General features: G+C 36.0%; 1 protein-coding gene across 1 annotated transcript in view; it reads left to right on the plus strand.

The window, feature by feature from the left end:
* The first annotated feature begins 9,281 nt into the window (after positions 1-9,281).
* Fsip2 (fibrous sheath interacting protein 2) overlaps positions 9,282-17,960 on the plus strand; it is an 88,269-nt gene continuing 79,590 nt past the window's right edge. Inside the window, exons 1-6 of the mRNA XM_005324407.3 lie at positions 9,282-9,414; positions 9,725-9,850; positions 13,514-13,675; positions 14,594-14,683; positions 15,651-15,793; positions 17,513-17,654. Of these exons, the coding sequence (XP_005324464.2) occupies positions 9,316-9,414; positions 9,725-9,850; positions 13,514-13,675; positions 14,594-14,683; positions 15,651-15,793; positions 17,513-17,654 (762 nt within the window). The 5' untranslated portion in view covers positions 9,282-9,315. The remainder of the gene's footprint in view (positions 9,415-9,724; positions 9,851-13,513; positions 13,676-14,593; positions 14,684-15,650; positions 15,794-17,512; positions 17,655-17,960) is intronic.

A 17,960-nucleotide genomic window follows, 5' to 3' on the forward strand; every position in this document is an offset into this window, starting at 1 on the left:
AAGCTGCAGTTAAACGGAAAGCAGATCTGAGGTCCTATATGAAGACCAACATGAGGAAGACTTTGACTCCAGCCCCAATTATATAATTGTAGGCAAGATTCAGTTGCTCAAAGGCTATTGAATTGAGGGCCCCAATTCCTTGCCAAATGGCCTCTCCACACATTGCTCACAAATTGACATTTACCTTTGTAGAAGGAAAATCTTGGAAGTGATATCTTATCACTATTGCCATATTCTGTATTTTAGAAGAAAGTTATTAAGTCTATCCCATTTTTTAAGTTTTGGAGATTATATAACAGGGTGAATAACAGAAGACAAGGATCACTGGGAAACAGCAGACCTCTGGAATGAGAGATAATATAATTTCTATTAATGCATTTATACTGAAACTTAGGTGTATAATAGAAAATCATCTGCTGTACATTCATATGTAGAATTATTAAACAGAAAGAATTTGTGTGTTTTAATATTATTTTTGGAAATAAATAAGGTAAAATTTTAAAAACAAACTATAGCTATGTTACTAATAAATCAAAAATATTCATTTTACTAAATAATGTTTTACAGCTATTTTTAAATCTTTCTCCCCCAAGCATACTTAATGCATAATAACAGTAAAATATTGTAAAAACAGTAAACTCTGACAATTAAGAGAAAAGAAAAATCAATAAAAATAAAAATTTTAAGAATCAATGATTGTCCCAACTAATGCTATTTGATCAAATAATGTTAATTAAAAAACTCTAATTGAATATCTCTTTGGAATTTGCTGTTTTTATCACTTTGACTCATTCAGAAATTCTATGAGATAGGTATGATCATTATGGTAATTTGAAAATAAAGAAACTAAAGCAAAATTTTGAAATAAGGAGGATTTAAAACCAGGTAACTTTACACCCAAGTCTGCAATTTTAATGTTGTATTATATTTCCCTAATGTCTCTTACTACCAAGATATTTTCTCCACATGTGATGTATTATTTGTCTGTCTACCTTAAATTTTTATGCTAAAACTATACATATATTTCAAGAGTAATTCTTATTTTATATTTTACTCTAATTTGTTTGTGCTATAATCTAAATTATATATATTGAGAATACATGAATGAGTTAACTAACCAATATGCAATTTGGGCTTTTTCTTTGTTTGTGGATCTGAACTAATTAATCTGTGTACAGTATACATTTTTAGCATAATTTAAATAAAAATGCTTATTATTAAAAGGCAATGCACAGTTAATGTAAAGTGCTTTAAAAGGTAAGGTATTATCAAAGAGCTATAAATGTATGTAGTCCTTACTAGATTTTTAACCTCAATTTTTATTAGCTCTCGTGTAAAAATAAGTAGCTTAAAAATATCTGAAACATCAACACAGAAGCTATTTTACAGAAATATAAAAACTGGTTACTTGGCATTCAATGAATTATATACTCAGAAGATGGTTTACTTCAAAATCTGAGTCAGTTTTTTCAGTAATATAAAGAGAGGTGGTTAATCAGAAGTAGTAACTAATCAGAATCTAAGTGTTTATATGGTAGAAATGGACTACTGCAGGGAATATGGATGTGTAATATTCTTTCATGTTTCTTGCCTACTTTAATTGCATCAATTAAAGAAAGTGTGATGGCTTAATATCATCTGCTCTCTCTGTAGGTCCAGGAATTGTTTAGAAACCTGCATACATTATGAAGATTGTGTAACTAGGTTTTGTTATTATGATACAGGTTCTTATGTTGACAATCAATATCTTGAACAGTCTTTCTTGATCCAGCAATATATTAATCTCAGCCATCAAAAGGATGTTTTATAATGCTTTACTATATGGTTCAACAGAATTCTCCCAAAATTCATGCTCAATGAGAACCTCAGAATGTGGAGTTACTTGAAAATAGGATATGTACAGATGTAATTGCACTAAAACAATGAAGCTATACTGGATTAGCCTGGCCCATAAACCAGTGATTGGTAACAATTATGGTTTGGATATGAGGTGTCTCTAAAAGCTCAGGACAGCAGGAAACATAATCAATTTATCCTGGTAGATGGAATAACTAGGTGGCAACTCTAGGCAGATGGGGCATGGCTGGAGAAGGTGGGCCACTGGGAGCATGACCTGGAAGGGTCATAATCTCAGTGGTCCTTTCCCCACCTTTCTCACTGCCTCCTGGATACCATGAGCTGAGTAGCACTCTTTTATCAAATTCCTCCAAAGTGTTCAGCCTCATTTTGGGCCCCAGAGCAATGGAGTTGGCTGACTACAGACTGAACCGCTGAAACCATGAGACAAAATATATTTTCCTTCCTCTAAGTTGTTCTTTTCAGGCTTTATTGGTTACATTGACAAAAAGCTGACTAAGACAGAAATTGGACAATGAGTGGAATTTTTACTGTGATTGAACTATGTGGTTCAGAAGTATTTGGAATTGGCTTGTGGAAGGAATCTGGAAATGCTTGGAGATGCAGGGCAGAGAAGACTTAGACTATTGTAAGCAGGACTTATTGGATGATTCTTCTGGGAGCTCAGAAGATCAGAATGCCAATAGGAATGTGGAGAGTAAAGGCTGCACACATGAGGTCTCAGAGGTGACTGGGGACTCTAGTGAAAATTGGAGAACAGGCCATTCATGTTACATTCTGGCAAAGAAATTGACTACATTTTGTGCACTTCCTGACACTTTCTGTGAGTCCCAATTTAAAGGTGATGGAATAATTAATCTGATGGAAGAAAGTTCAAAGCAGCAAAGCATTCAGGCAGTGGCATGGATATTTTTAGTCAGCTTTATTATAAGAATGGGGAACACACAGCAGAGCTGAAGAATTTTCAAAACTTGCAGTCTGGCGAGAAAACTGCATATAAAATTGGGGTCAAGGAAGGTGTTATTGTTGAAGCATTATAGGCTCTAAAGTGATGCTAAATAGGAAAGATGCTTTGAGGGTAACTCAGGATTCAGCAAGACCACATCTGAAGCCTCAAAGTATAGAAGTAAAAACATTTCAGGGTGCTTGGGGACATCCTTCTTGCACAGGGTTGTCTATAAATGTGTTTCCCCAGGATTTGTTTCATCATGCTCAGCTACCCAGACAAAATCCAAGGCAACTCAGCTACTGGTCAGTCTGACAGCAGACCCTGGCATCATCCACATCCTGCAGAAATGCAGGATGTTGGATTTAGGGGTTCATGGAGGCTTCCATCAAGATTACAAAGGGAGGTCTGTGAGGCTAAACAAAATGTAGCAGGGTTGGAATCCTTGCAGACAACCTTGGAGAGAGTGATACATGAAGCTGTAAAGGTGTAGCCAAAGTTGAAATGGAGACCTCAAGAATTAAGAAATGCAAATCATTTGAACTTGTTACAGATTACAATTAATGAAAATTTCTGGCTGCAAAGAGAGAGGCTAAGAGAGAGAGATCATGTGGCCAAAGGGATGGGGCTGGCTAAGCCCTTTGGTGGTGATCTCACATCTCAACACAATGTGCTCCAGATGCTCCAAAATTATTTTTCCAGCTGGATTGCAGTCTTGTTTCGTTTTCATCTCTTCTTTCTATACCCCCTTTCCTCCCTTTTGGAACAGGAATGTTTACTCTGTGCCATAGTATATTGGATATATGTAACTGGCTTTTCATCATTACAGGGCTCACAGCCAAGAGTTTTCCTTGGTTCTCAGATGAGACTTAAGTTTTGAACTTTGGGCAATGGTGAAAATGTTAAAACTATGAGGACTCTTGAAGACACACTAAATGTATTTTGCACTGTGTGATGGACATGAGCTTTTGGGGGTCTAGGGTAAGAATATCATCCTTTGAATATGAAGTGTGCCTCAATAGCTCCTATGTTAATGTAGGGAATATTCAGAGGTGAAATGATTATGAGATGTTTAACCCTAGTTTTAATAGACAAACTGGATGGTAACTATGGCAGTTGGGGCATGGCTGGAGGAGGTAGGTCACTGGTGGTATGCTCTAGAAGAGTTCATCATTCCTATGGCCCTTCTCCCCTGTTTCTATTGTTGGCTGCCATGAGCTGAGTAGCATTTCTCCACTATGCCCTTCCACCATCATGTTCTGTCTCACCTTGGACCTACAGCAATGGAGTTGGCTGACTATGCTCTGAACCTCTGAAATTGTGAGTCAAAATTAACTTTTCCTCCTCTAGTTGTTCTTATCAGGTCTTTTGTTCATGGTGACAAAAAGCTGACTAACAAGACTAATAGTAGCCTGACAAGGAAAGAAAAATTTGTATACAGAGACACACAGAGAATATATCCAGAGATTGGTAGCAATCACCAAAACCTAGAAATAGATAAGGAAGTTTCCTCCCAGAAAGCCTTAAAAGAGAGCATTACTCTGCCAACATCTTGATTTTAGATTTTTAGCTTTCAGAACAGTGATAGAGTAAAATGTGGTTGTTTTAAGATGCCACGGTGTTTGATACTTTGTAAATACCCCTCCCCCCAAATACTCAGGTACTTTGGTACTTTGTAAATACCCCTCCCCCAAATTACTCAGGGTAATATAGATCCCTTATGTCTCCCTGGTGGGATCTATATTACCCCGCCTCTTATTATACCTACCTATATATATTTTATGACTTTAACTGTAATCTGGTTAGCAGTCCACTGCATTACTATAGGTATGTTTTCCCCTTTTTCATCTCCTGGTTATGTCTCAGGCATTTCACATCATAATCATTGTTATAAATTTCTAGAAAGAAGCCTAAAACTTTTCAAACTTTATGTCTATGCACAACAGTATGTCAGTTCCTGTTGGGGGCCTCCATGAAAAGGAGCTGAGCACAACACTTAGCTTTGAGCAATGGAGGTGTGAGACTGGCTTCTACTTACAGTGCGAAAGCAGATAGATCACCTTTGCTTGGCAAGGAATTACAGCTCTGGAAGTGGGCATCACCCAATGGGACTAGGAGACACCTGGCTAAAACCCAATCTTTTGTCTCATTTGGATGGAACTTTCTGGAATGTCCTCCCCAAAAATATAGGGTCTCAGGTGTGCTCTCTTTATTGCCTGCCTCCCTTGCCTTCCTTGTGGGAGCTGAGGCAGAGGAGTCAATGAATCCCCCCAAAAAGGTACTTTCTGTGTCTGTGTGATTATTCAGTGCTAACCCAATTCACCTGGAGTGACTCTGATTGATTTACTTGCGTGTTATGGCAAGTCCCTAAAATTACTTTCATTTTACTTTATTACATCTAATTCCATTACATTATAATTTATTTGATAGCTTTTCTAAGAATTTTAGGTGTGTTCTATGTGCAAATCTCCCTTAAAACTGTTAAACAAAATAGCAATTACTGCACATAATATCAAGAACATTTTCTGTTATCTGATGAATTTACTAATATCAATGATTTTAAAGTCAGTTTAAATGATCAAACACAGGTGACATAATTTTAAAAAGAAAAAGAAAAATTACATTTAATAAGCTTCATCCTTTTTTTTCAGTACTGGAGATTGAAACTGGGGTGTTTTATTACTGATCTTTTTTCAATTTTTTATTTTGAGACAGAATATTACTGAATTGCTGAGGATATTAGTAGGTTGCTGAGACTGATCTCAAACTTGCTATCCTCCTGTTTCACCCTTTGGAGTTACTAGGATTATAGACATGTGACACCATGCTCAGAAATAAAGATTTAATTTTTATTTCTAATTTTATTTAAAAACACTTTCTTAGGAAAAAATGAGGTAAGGTTATTGTGAGACTGTCAATCTATAAAATATTAATGAAAATGAACAATATAAAGAAAGATAACCTATCTTAATATCATGTTATTGGTTATATGTCAGAGACTAGTTTGAAGCAAAATAACTGAATAAACTGTTAAGCATTCAAGAAATTAAGAAGTACAATCAAACGACAGTTAGTGATAAATAGAAAAAGAAAACATTTTACCTAGGTTGAGTCCAAATACAGGAGTAACAATTAAATACAATATTTTAAAGAGTGTAACTTAAACTGAAATACTTTTCCTAAAGTGACCAATTCCTATTTTTCAGGTTCAGAAAGTAATTTGGCTCAATGAAATACACTGATTGGGATCTGTGATGGTTATTTCTACATGTCAACTTGGCTGAGACATAGTGCTCAGACTCATCAAATATCATTCTGAATGTTTCTGTGAGGGAAGGTTTAGATAGATTAACATTTAAATCAGTGGGCTTGGAATATAATAGAATGCTGCCCATAATATGGATAAGACTCATCTAATCAGTTGCAGACCTTAATAGAACAAAAGCTAATTTTTTTTTTTCCCAAGAAAAAAGGAATTCTGCCTTTGGAATTATACTACATCTTTTCCCTGAGTCTCCCATCTGCTGGCCTATCCCATCAGTTTTTGAATTGGCCAAGTTTCCACAATCACTTGAAACACACACACATATTATATATATGTAGATATATGCATATATGTATGTGCATATGTGTGTGTGTGTGTGTATATATATATACATACATACATACACATACAGAGAGAGAGAGAGAGAGAGAGAGAGAGAGAGAAAGAGAGAGCACTCACACATGTGAAAGAGATTCTGTGTTCTGTTTCCCTGGAGAATCCTAATACAATATCCTAAAGCTCTTAGATTTTATTTCTTAACTAAGCATAAGGAGGTTGCAAAACCCAATCATTAGTGTTTTCTGTTGATATTTACATTAAGAAATGATGAAAATGAAGACAAGTTGGGACTACAGTGTGTATTATATGAGATATGGTTTGGGACTGCAAACAGTAGAAAATGAGTTTGGTTATCCCAGGCAGAAGAAAACTTTTCAACATTTGTGAAAACATTGCTTTATGGCAAGGGGGAATTAATATTGCTGATGGGGGCTGGGATTGTGGCTCAGCGGTAGAGCACTCGCCTAGCAAGTGCCAGGCCCTGGATTCGATCCATAGCACCACATAAAAATAAATAAATAAAGATATTGTGTCCAACTAAAAAATAAATATTAAAAAAAGAATTAAAAAAATATTGCTGATGGAATTAAAATTGCTAAATTAGTTGCCCTCAAATAAAAAATACATTTTCCTGGGTCATCTAGATGGACTCATTATATTCACAACAATTTATTAATTGCAGAAGAGTAAGACAGAGATCTGAATCAGAGATAAGTTTGAAAGGGCTATCCTGCTGGATTTGAAGGGGAAACTTGTAGAAGCCAGAAAATGTAAGGACACAGATTGTGCCTTAGACCTCAAAAAGGAACATGGTGAGACAATGAAGCAGGAAGATAGACCACCCAAAGGCAGATAAAGGAAAAGAGGGAGTGAGACCATATTGTCCTAGAAGGAGACATCAGGCCTGGAGAACATCCTGTCACTGCCTCTGAGGGCTTCAACTACAATAGCTCTTCCTTAGTTACTCCTATCCTACCAACAACCAAGCACATCTTCTCCAAAGCATTTCCCTTGTGCCAACAAACCCTCAGCACCACAACCCCCCTTATGTTAATAATGGCTTGAAAACTGCTTTCCCCAGATTTGTTGAAGAAAAATAGAGTTGACTAGTCCCTTTTTGAATCCTATCATACCACCAGTCAACTACAGGGACAGATGGTGCCCATAAAATCCCCTAGACAACAGATACCCCCACCCTCTTGGGGTCCCTCCTTTTGGGGACCTCTGCTATTACTCTAATAAATCCTAATGATTTGCTCTCATCCTTGTGTCCATGGATTTCATTCTTTTGTGTTTTCCCAAGAAAAAGAATCCACCCATTTACACTCTGTGTATAATGGCAGTTCTAACATTTGGTTTAAGTCCAATTAGATTCATTTTTAACTACTTTCCTCCATTACGATAAGATAATAATTCTAGTTTTTTAAGCCAATGAATTTGTGGTAATTTATTAGATCAGTAATAATAAACTAAAACACAGATTAAGTAATAGAGGCTGTCACATCCTTTTAGTCTTCCTTAGTGTAAATGGAATTTTAATGCAAGAGAAATGGTTAGTTTGCCATCAAAGATCGGTTAGATAAAAGGTGAACCAGTGGGATAAACAGTTCTGTTGTAAGGCCGTGGCAATAACATAAATAAATAAAAAGTGATAAGTTGCTTAACTGGGAGAGTAGTGAAGTGATAGAAAAGAAGGGACAAATTAATTTTAAGGACAATCAAGATTTAAGTGTCCACTGTACATGGGCACAAGGGAAAAGGAAGTATCCATAAGTATCCCTCAATCAGATGAAAAATACAAGAATGAGCCCTTCGTTTTATACTGGTGAAGGATGTCTGTGTGTGTGTGTGTGTGTGTGTGTGTGTGTTGCAATTTCAGTATATTGAATGAGTTGATTGTGGGACATCCACATGGAGAGCTGGCAATAGACTATATTGCCCAGATTTCAAACTGAATCCTATTCATACAAGTGAAATTAAAAGAGAGCAAAAGTAAGATTATTCTGATTAAGAAAACGGCCTCTGGAGCCATGATTTAATAGTGATCATCATCCTTTCTCAATATTTGAAAAAAAAAAAAAAGCGGGTAACTATTGGCAAGGCTGTTGTTAAGAATGAAATGTTTGAAAGGTGTTTAGCACAGTATTTCTAGGGGCCCAGAAATGATGGGGAACAGTTGTGGGTCAACGAACCTATGAAGCCAAGTCCTAGCTTCTGAGTTCAAATAGTCTCTGCCCCAGCTTCCTGATGCGGCTTAAAGTCAGGAGCCATTATGTCACACACTGTTCTAGGCTGGGCCTACCTCGGTGGGTGGAGCAAAAGAAGGCGGGAACTTTACGAAATTTGAGTGGGTGGTTAAGAAAAACAGAAAGAGAGAAACAGGATAAAACAAGACAGTCCTAAAAGTAAAAGAGAAGACAGCTGGCAAGGAAAGATCAAGGCTAGAGGAGGGAGGAGGCCAGTGGAAACTGATACACCCCTGGGGACCTCGCATGGAAAGAAGCCCTCAGCCTGGGCGCTGTGGTGCCAATGTGTGCATGTGGCAGGTGTGGAAAGCCAGAACCCCTCGTCGACGCGCTCAGGAGACCTTCACCAGCCACCCCGCAACCAAGCTTTGTGGGTTTGGATCTTCTGAGGGGATCTGGACTGCAGTCGGTCTCTGGGATCAGGCCTGAGTACCGGTCCTCCCAACCGGAGGGTTCTGGCCCCTGCGCGAGCCGCCACCGCCCGCGAGGCCGCTGCGTTCGTCCGCGTCCTGGAAGTTCTAGCCGGGAACGCGGCGGGTGGGGCCTCGAGACCGAGGGCACTGGCCATTGCCCGTCGGGTCGCGACAGAGGGACGACGGCGAAGCGCTGCTTGGGAAAGCGAGCCCCGAGGGCGGCGGGGGAGGACCCAGGCCTAGCCGGCTATGGAGCTGTACCTCAGAGCCTGCTCCAAGGCTGCCAATGTCGCCGCCACCAAGACGGGCTCCAGCAGCGTGGCCGCGGACAGTCAGCAGTGCGGAGACGTGAGTGGCCACAAGCCCGGGGTCTTTGTTCTCTGCTGGGTCTCAGGCCTGCTGGGGAGGGCCTAGCCACACAGGGCCTGGCCTTAGTGTAACGGTCCAGCCCTGCGCCCCCTTGGCGCGCACCCGCGGAGCTGGAGCAGGGGCCCCCCGCGAGGCTGGAGGGCTTCATGGGCATCAGGTGCGCGCACCCCTGCAACCCGGCATGAGAGGCCAGGGCTTCCTTAGTGGGAGTGGGAGGAGACTGGCCTGAACCAAAGGGGTTCACCCACGGAAAAGAAGAACAACTAAAGTGTCCAATTGTGCCTGACAGGGTGTACACAAGACCCAGTTTCCAGGGGTGGGAGCCTCTCAACTACTGGATTTGCCCCTTGGCGTCAAGCTGCCTGTGATTCCAGGAAGTAATACTGTTTTCTTTACTACGAATATAAGTGAAAAGGTAAAACTGATTTTTAACTGTCTTTAGTTTTCTTTTTCCCTTTCTACTTGCTCTTAAATTCAGAGGCTACAGTATACAAAGTCCATTAAGGGAATTTGCGTTAACATTCACGAGAGAAAACAACTACAACAACAACAAACAATCAAAACATACATCTATCCAGAGGCATTATTTGTAATATATGTAAAGCATTTGCATCCTACATAATTTGGACAAAATCACGAGCCAGAAAGTTTGTATTGAGTTCTGTCTTAATTTATAACTTATGGAAGTTTATTAACAGTTTTAGTAATGTTTCACATATAACAGCATAATTAGTTTTTATTTGCTTAAAAATGTATTTTGAATGAAAGGTCAAAGGCTGCTGTTGTTTATGTGTTATGATTTTAACCAATAGTAATATTGGTTAATAACTAACTCTCTTTCTAAAACACTTTTTGTGCGTGTGTGTGTGAGTTTTGAGCCCAATGCTGTTTTCACACACAACGTGGAAAAAGATGGCCCTGCCTCTATGAGGAGGTGGTCCCAACATTTACCCCAATCTGGCCTTTCAGTCAAATCTCCAGAGCCTTGGCTACTTCAAGTACATGTCTTTTATAATCACACATCCATACCGTGGTTTTGTCCTCCAGTCTCCTAGTTTAACAGTTTTTCTTCTCCCTAATCTATGAATCTGAGTCGTTCTTCAAGATTCTTTGTGAGCCAGTATAGACCTTGACTAGCTTATCTTTACTTAGAATTCACATGTCCTTGGTTTGACTGATCTCACTCAACATCCAGACTGGATTATAATGTTTACTTCTCTCAAATATTTTCATGTTTCTAGTCCTCAACTCTATCCCTGTCTGAAAACTCCCCAGTTTTTATTGACAAATTCTTGAGATTCGGGATATTCTTATTGAGTGGTTACTTTGATCAATATTCAAAAAAGTTCTGTAAAAGAATTCTAAGTGAACTCAACCCTTTCACTATGATGTCATCAGAAATAAGTGGAGCCCTTTGATATTTTATACTTGCTGAATATCTTATTTTTGTTCCTATAGTAAAATACTGTAGACTATTTATCTATAAAACAAAAGAAATTTATTTACAAGGTTCTGGAGGTTGGAAATCTGAAATGAAGGTGCCAGCATGATTGGATTCTGTTTAGCACCCTCTGCTTATAACTCTTAAGTGGCAGAAAAAGAGTTGATGAGCTGTCTGTGGTCTCTTACGAGAGCATTAGTACCATTCCTAAGGGCTCAACCTTCATGATTTAATTACCTCCCAGGACTCTACCTTTTAATAACACATTGGAAGCTAAGACTGCAAAATGTAAATTTGGGGGAACACTTACATTGTGTAACCCCTAATAAATATGAGGACATACTTATAAAATTGGGAAATACTTATTTCCCAAAATAAGTTTTATTTCTGACAAAAACATAATTACTTTTTGAAAGCTAATCTGTTCTACTTGAATATAGTAAGCTAAGATATAGATAGGAGAAAGAAGTTCTGTATTCTCTTGTACATATAGTGACTAGAGGTGATGATAGTGTACTCTATATTTTGTCTTAAAAATTTTTTTGAATGTTTTCACCACAAAGGAATGATGCATATTGAAGATATAAATGTGTTCAATCTGATTTGAACACTACACAATTTATGCATGCATTAAAATATCACATGGTACCCCATAAATGTTACCATTTTTATGTATTAATTTTTTAAAAAAGCCATCCTCACAAAATTTGTGTCATATCTACACAAATTTATTGCTAAAATTTGCTTGAAATTTATTCAATTACTAGTCATACAACAATATAATTTCTCTTTAGCATAGAAACTTAGCCCTGTCTTTTATCCGCTGCTTCTAATTTGTTTACTGTATTACCATTTTTCAATCAATAAATTCATTTGTATGTTACTTTTTAAAATTATATTTTCTATTACTTATTCCAAAATTATTCACTTGGCCATAATTAGGTACCAGGCCACCTCCCTGAAGACTGACTTTATGAGGTTATTTTTTCTCAGCATTATATATTTGATGAAGTAAATCTTTATTATTTTTATATATAGAAAAACCAGTTATTTCTATTGACAACAAAGGGTTACTCTGGCTTTAATGAATCATGTATTAAAAGGTAATACCTTTTCATGACTTAGGTGATCAGGTTTCACCTTGAGAAACATATGCCTGGTACAACTAAAAGTCAACAGTTGCCTTGTGCAGTGGTGCACACCTGTAGTCTCAGGGACCTTGGAGGCTGAAGTAGGAGGATTGCAAGATTGAGGCCAGCCTCATCAACTGAGACTCTTTCTCAAAATGAAAGAAGTAAAAATTACAAAGGGCTGGAAAATGTAACTCAGTGGTGGAGTACCCCTGGGTTTAATCCCAGTACCACCCTGGAGGTAGGGGGAAAAGGGGGAAAATTTAAAAGAAAAAATAAATAAAGGTCAAAAACATCTAAACAAAATTGAAAACTAATTATCACCATCTAAAAGCGACAGTCCCCTCCTCAACTTATTATTATTAATTGTTTCCTTTATAGGAGAGATGTCTTTCTCATTGAATTAAAGACTTTATGCTAGCAGATTCTTTTCTATGCTTTGCAGAGAAGCATTTTGTAAACAGGAAATTTGGTTTTCTGATTTGGCCACTTGAAAGCAATTAAAGTTTAGTGTTAAACAGGGGGTCAGAAACTTAACAAAGAAGATTTTCAGTAAAAAGGGAGAATTATTATACTATTATGGACCTTCTCTCTACCCTTTTGTGGAAGTGTTTGTAGGGTCCCACCCAGCCAGCCTTCTGAGTACTTATAAAAGTATTGAACAAAGTTATATCTGTAGTCAAATCTGGAGGTCACCAATCAATAGCTGCAGACATGTGTGGATCATGCACTGTGTTGTGTGATAGTGTTCATGGAACTAGATGCCTGCAGAAAAAGCACATGCTCCCTGGTTTTCCAGCTCACCCACATATTCCACTTCTTTCACCTGATTCCAGATCTGGCTTTTTTTCCCTTTTGACTCACACTTGTGTTGTTGTAGCCAAACTTAGATAGAATGCAAAACCCCCCTCATTTCCTATAAATATGTTTTAAAGTTGGCTCTTCGATATGTTGAACTATGTAGATCTAGAGTTTGCTTTGAATGTAGAATTTTCTTTCATTAAAGACCCAAAATACAATGACTCTTTAACCCCAAAGTTTTAACATCTGAGTTTTGCTTTTACTGTTTGTTCAAGTTACTTCCATTTAATTACATTGAAAGATTTTCTTTTTCAGATGTTGACATATAATAAATATAATTAATACTATCCTTTTGAATGTAATGCCATGATCTGATAGAGGAATTAAGAAAGGGAGAACTTAGCATTGCTTTATGCCTTAAAAAATTTCTACACTTTACCTTTTCTTTTCCTCTCATCCTGTCTTCTCTGGATTAGGGTCAGAGACTGATACAGAGCAGTGAGGTTGGGTCCTTAGAATAATTCATGTAATTGAGAAAAAGAAGAGGAGAATAGTGTTTAAACTTGCTTCAAGTAAATCTTTCCATTGGAGTTTCTCCTGTTCAGATTCTTCCATCATGTGTTATTTCTAGCCATCTCAATAGGTTATTTAAATTTGAAAATGCACCAATTTTACATATGTAATATTTTTTAATCTGTGTTTGCAGCTTTTTCGACCTTCCTATGGTTTTAACCTGACAGATCCTTATTGTCAGCTTTTGGAAAACCAGTATAAAAACCTCCATGATCCACATTTAAGAGCCTACTATAAGCGCAAAGATATCCTGAGGAGACTAAAGAAAGGTGGCTACATCACCAGCAATAATAAAGTGGGTTAAACTTACTTTTTGTAAATGAAAAAAAGAAACTTAAAAATTTCATACATGTGTGCTTCTATACCTTCCTGGAGAGCCAGTATCACCTTTAACTTAGAATTGTTTGAGCAAAACGAAATCAGACAACAGGTGTTTCTAAATGAAACTAATTCTTCACCTTTTTTTCTTTGAAATATCATGATTATAAATAAGTAATTTATGATGGTAAAAATATATTATTTGCCTCAGCTGTATTACAGTCTTGTTTATTTGTCTCTAATGGCACTGTATGCTTGTCAGGATTATGAACCATATATGTTTTAAGTTGATTCTTTTTAGTTATTCATAATATTATTCATTTTAACATAATTCTAAAAGTATGAAATATAATTTTTTTTTCTCATTCAGTCCCCAAAATCTCCCCTTTCCCTCTTTTCTTTCCTCCCCTATTTCCCTTCCCTCTACTGATCTTTCTGCTATTATAGTTTTTTTTTCTTATTAGTGTCTTATGGATGTACATGATGGTGAGATTCACTGTGGTGTATTAATATAAAAAATTAGATGAAATAGGACTGTTCACTCTGTTTGAATCCCAATGGAATGTTCTTACTTGAGTTAGACATTTATAATTATAATCTGAATTATAATTAATCAGAATTACTATTTCAAAAACTTCAATTAATTGTTAGTAATAAATTCCTTATTATAGGTCATTTTGGATCGAAATTTTAAAAATATTATTTTATATTCTACAAATTCTTTGTATTCTACTTTATATTCAACAAATATAGAAAGATATTATCCTTGATACTATTACTATTGATACCAAAATGTGATTAAATTTTGTCTCTACTATTTTTCCTCTGCAAAGTGATTATTACTTTTATATATTATATATTTAAAATATTTATACATTTTTGTTTTTGCTTTTAGATTGTGTGTACCTTGAAGGAATTAAATAAATACAGACAATATCTCACCAGCTTAAAATTAGACTTTGAAAGAAACTATGTAAGGGAACAAGTAAGTTAAATACTTCAATTTGATTTCTTTAAGCAGTTTAGAAAGAAATTTTGTTTGTATGTGTGTGTGTTTTTAATAACACTTTGACTTTTAATTGTTGACAAAGTAATTCAGTATTTTTCTGAATAAAAAAATTAGAACAGGAATAGACAATATTTGTAAGTTGGCTATCTTTGACCAAAAATGGGAAAGGAATTAGTTCATGCATTAAATCACTAAAGGTGACTGACTTAATCTGGAAATTAAATTTCTGGTCAAATGTGTTACTTCTGCTTGATCTGTGGCAAATAGGAAGTATGTTGTGACAGCAAGATTCTTAAACTGTAATCCAAAACCGGTTAAGCAGTAGGAAGAAAACAGTATGAAGAATTTCTATGGTGTCCTACAGATGACTCTAAGAACATGTACACTGTGTGGTTACTCACGTCCATGCACCTGCATTTACTCTATCGAAATGTTCTTCTTAAAGGTGCAATGGAATTCTTGGCCATAGAATGAGCGGTTTTAGGCAGTGACTTCCTTCTGATTTTTAACTCTAAGCTGTATATGGGGCACATCTGTGTTAGAGAGAGAGAGGGGAAGAACATTCAGGTTTTAGGGGCAAGAAAGTTAATTCAAAATAAGGAAACATGTGTCTGTAAATTTATGCTCGAGATTAGAGAGTTGGATTAAAATGAGAATGACTTCCCTACACTTTTAAGTGTTGTGTATCTTTCTCCACTTGCCCTCTACTTCTCTGATGATTTTATTTAATTTCTTTAAAACAGGTATACAAATGAAGGGTTTATCTCTAATTTTCAGAGAAATAAATCTTCATTTTGGTTTGGTTGTTTTTGTGTCTAATATATTCAAAATAGATTTAAGTGCAATTAAATGATTAATATTTTATGCAATTTAGAAATGCTAATGGCTCTATTTCTGGGAAATATAAGAAATTACATATTTATAATATACATTTCTAAACTAGAAAATGATTGCAAAACAACTACGTAGACTGCAGGAAACCAATCATCTCCCTGAATGTTCTGAAATTGCACACTTCCAGAATTGGTTGTTACATGAGGGCGCTGCACAATCTATTAAGGACCAGGAGAGGTTAATAAGACACAGGTAAGACTGAAATTAATTCATATTTTTACATATATATTATGAACTCAAATAAATTGAAAAAATACTGGAAATCATTGAAAGCAAGATTTTTTTTCTTTTAAATAGTAGATACTGCTTTACTCCCTTATAGTCCTTAGTGTGGAAAGGAAGAAGGTGAGGAGACAGAGATACAGGGTTGGGAACCTTGGTGTCAAGGCTGTGAAAGAAAATTTAAGCTTTACCAGAGAAGATAAACTTAAACCAAGAGGTAAGCCAAACATGACTGAAGGAAAAACAGGTCCAAAACCCTTTCTACAGAAGGAGAGGAAGGGAAAGTATTTTTAGCACATGTTGAAAACAAGTTTTTGTGATCCATTTTTAAGGTCTGACAGCATTAAATCCGAGGCAGTTAATACAAAGCCCAAAACTTTATAGTTTAAGATATCTGATGCAAAATATGAACATAAACTATCTTTAAAAAAATTAAAAATCACATCAGTTACCCTTCCATTGATTCACATATTGCCTTTCTAGTGTCTGATGTATTCTGCTGTCAGTCCTATTTTCTACTATCCCCCCTCCCCTCCCCTCCCCTCCCCTTTTCTCTCTACCCCTTCTACTGTAAATCATTTCCCACAATAAAAAAAAAAAAAAATTGACAAATAAAAAAAAAAAAATTAAAAATCATGTAAATTAATTCAGGTATTACTCAGTCATTAATATTCCATTGTCAAGTTTGTATTTTTAGGTGAAGGTAGGTGACATTTTTTTTCCTTCACTAGGAGTTGAAAAATTAGGCTGTATTATCTGAATTTTATTTTTTAATTTTTATTCCACAGATATATTTTGCAATAATACCATAAGATATTTATGTACCAGAGACCCAGACTATAAATGGAAGATTTGTTCAAAGAATTATAAATTACAAGGACTCACTTTGTTTTCAGAAAATTCAATTTTTCTTCTGGATTTGAAGTTGCAGCTTCATTTATATCAACATTCTTTCCAACTTCATATTGCTAAACCTACTGAGTTTTAATCATTTCCCAATCATTTCCCACAATAAAAAAAAAAAAAAATTGACAAATAAAAAAAAAAAAATTAAAAATCATGTAAATTAATTCAGGTATTACTCAGTCATTAATATTCCATTGTCAAGTTTGTATTTTTAGGTGAAGGTAGGTGACATTTTTTTTCCTTCACTAGGAGTTGAAAAATTAGGCTGTATTATCTGAATTTTATTTTTTAATTTTTATTCCACAGATATATTTTGCAATAATACCATAAGATATTTATGTACCAGAGACCCAGACTATAAATGGAAGATTTGTTCAAAGAATTATAAATTACAAGGACTCACTTTGTTTTCAGAAAATTCAATTTTTCTTCTGGATTTGAAGTTGCAGCTTCATTTATATCAACATTCTTTCCAACTTCATATTGCTAAACCTACTGAGTTTTGAATGCTTACTGTGCAAATGCTTTAATTAGTATGATACACATTATCCCATTGCCTTGGCTATGACAACATATACAAATGGAATAGGAAGATTTTAAAATGTTTAAAATATTATGAGTCAAGCTGACTTTAAGGTCTGTGAACAGGACTAATGGAAAAAAAAATCCTTTAGTTCAAAAAGTGAAAAGCAAGCAAAGAGATGATTTGGGAATATCAAAACACAAGATACCATAGTGCAGGAAACATCCAATTCACTTCATGATGTTTGCACTCTTTCTCAGGTATCTGGATATGATATGTAGGGAATTAGAACAACTAGAGCGCACAGCAGAAGAGCATCGCCTACTCCAGAGAGATAGAGAAGAGAGGCGTCAGCGGGAACACACAAGAAGAAAACTTAACCTTCGCAGAAAAATTGAAGAAGTGAGACATAATAGATTTAAAATATTGAGAGGAAAAATTGTGTATACTTTTCTCCATTTGTAAATAATGTATGCCATAATGCATGAAGTCAGTTCAAGTCATTTCACTTCTAAATAATTTATACCCATTAAACTATCTTCAGAATTATAATGTATAAATTATTACATAAAAATTAAGGCAGAGACCACACACTGTACATATAAATCAATTTCTGCTCCTCTCCTCTTTGGGGACAGGCATCTATGTAGCCCAGGTTAGACTCCTACTTCTGGACTCAAGGTATCCTCCCATCTCAGCCTCCTGAGT

The sequence above is a fragment of the Ictidomys tridecemlineatus genome, chromosome 7 (genome assembly GCF_052094955.1).
Source record: "Ictidomys tridecemlineatus isolate mIctTri1 chromosome 7, mIctTri1.hap1, whole genome shotgun sequence".
NCBI classification, from domain to species: domain Eukaryota; kingdom Metazoa; phylum Chordata; class Mammalia; order Rodentia; family Sciuridae; genus Ictidomys; species Ictidomys tridecemlineatus.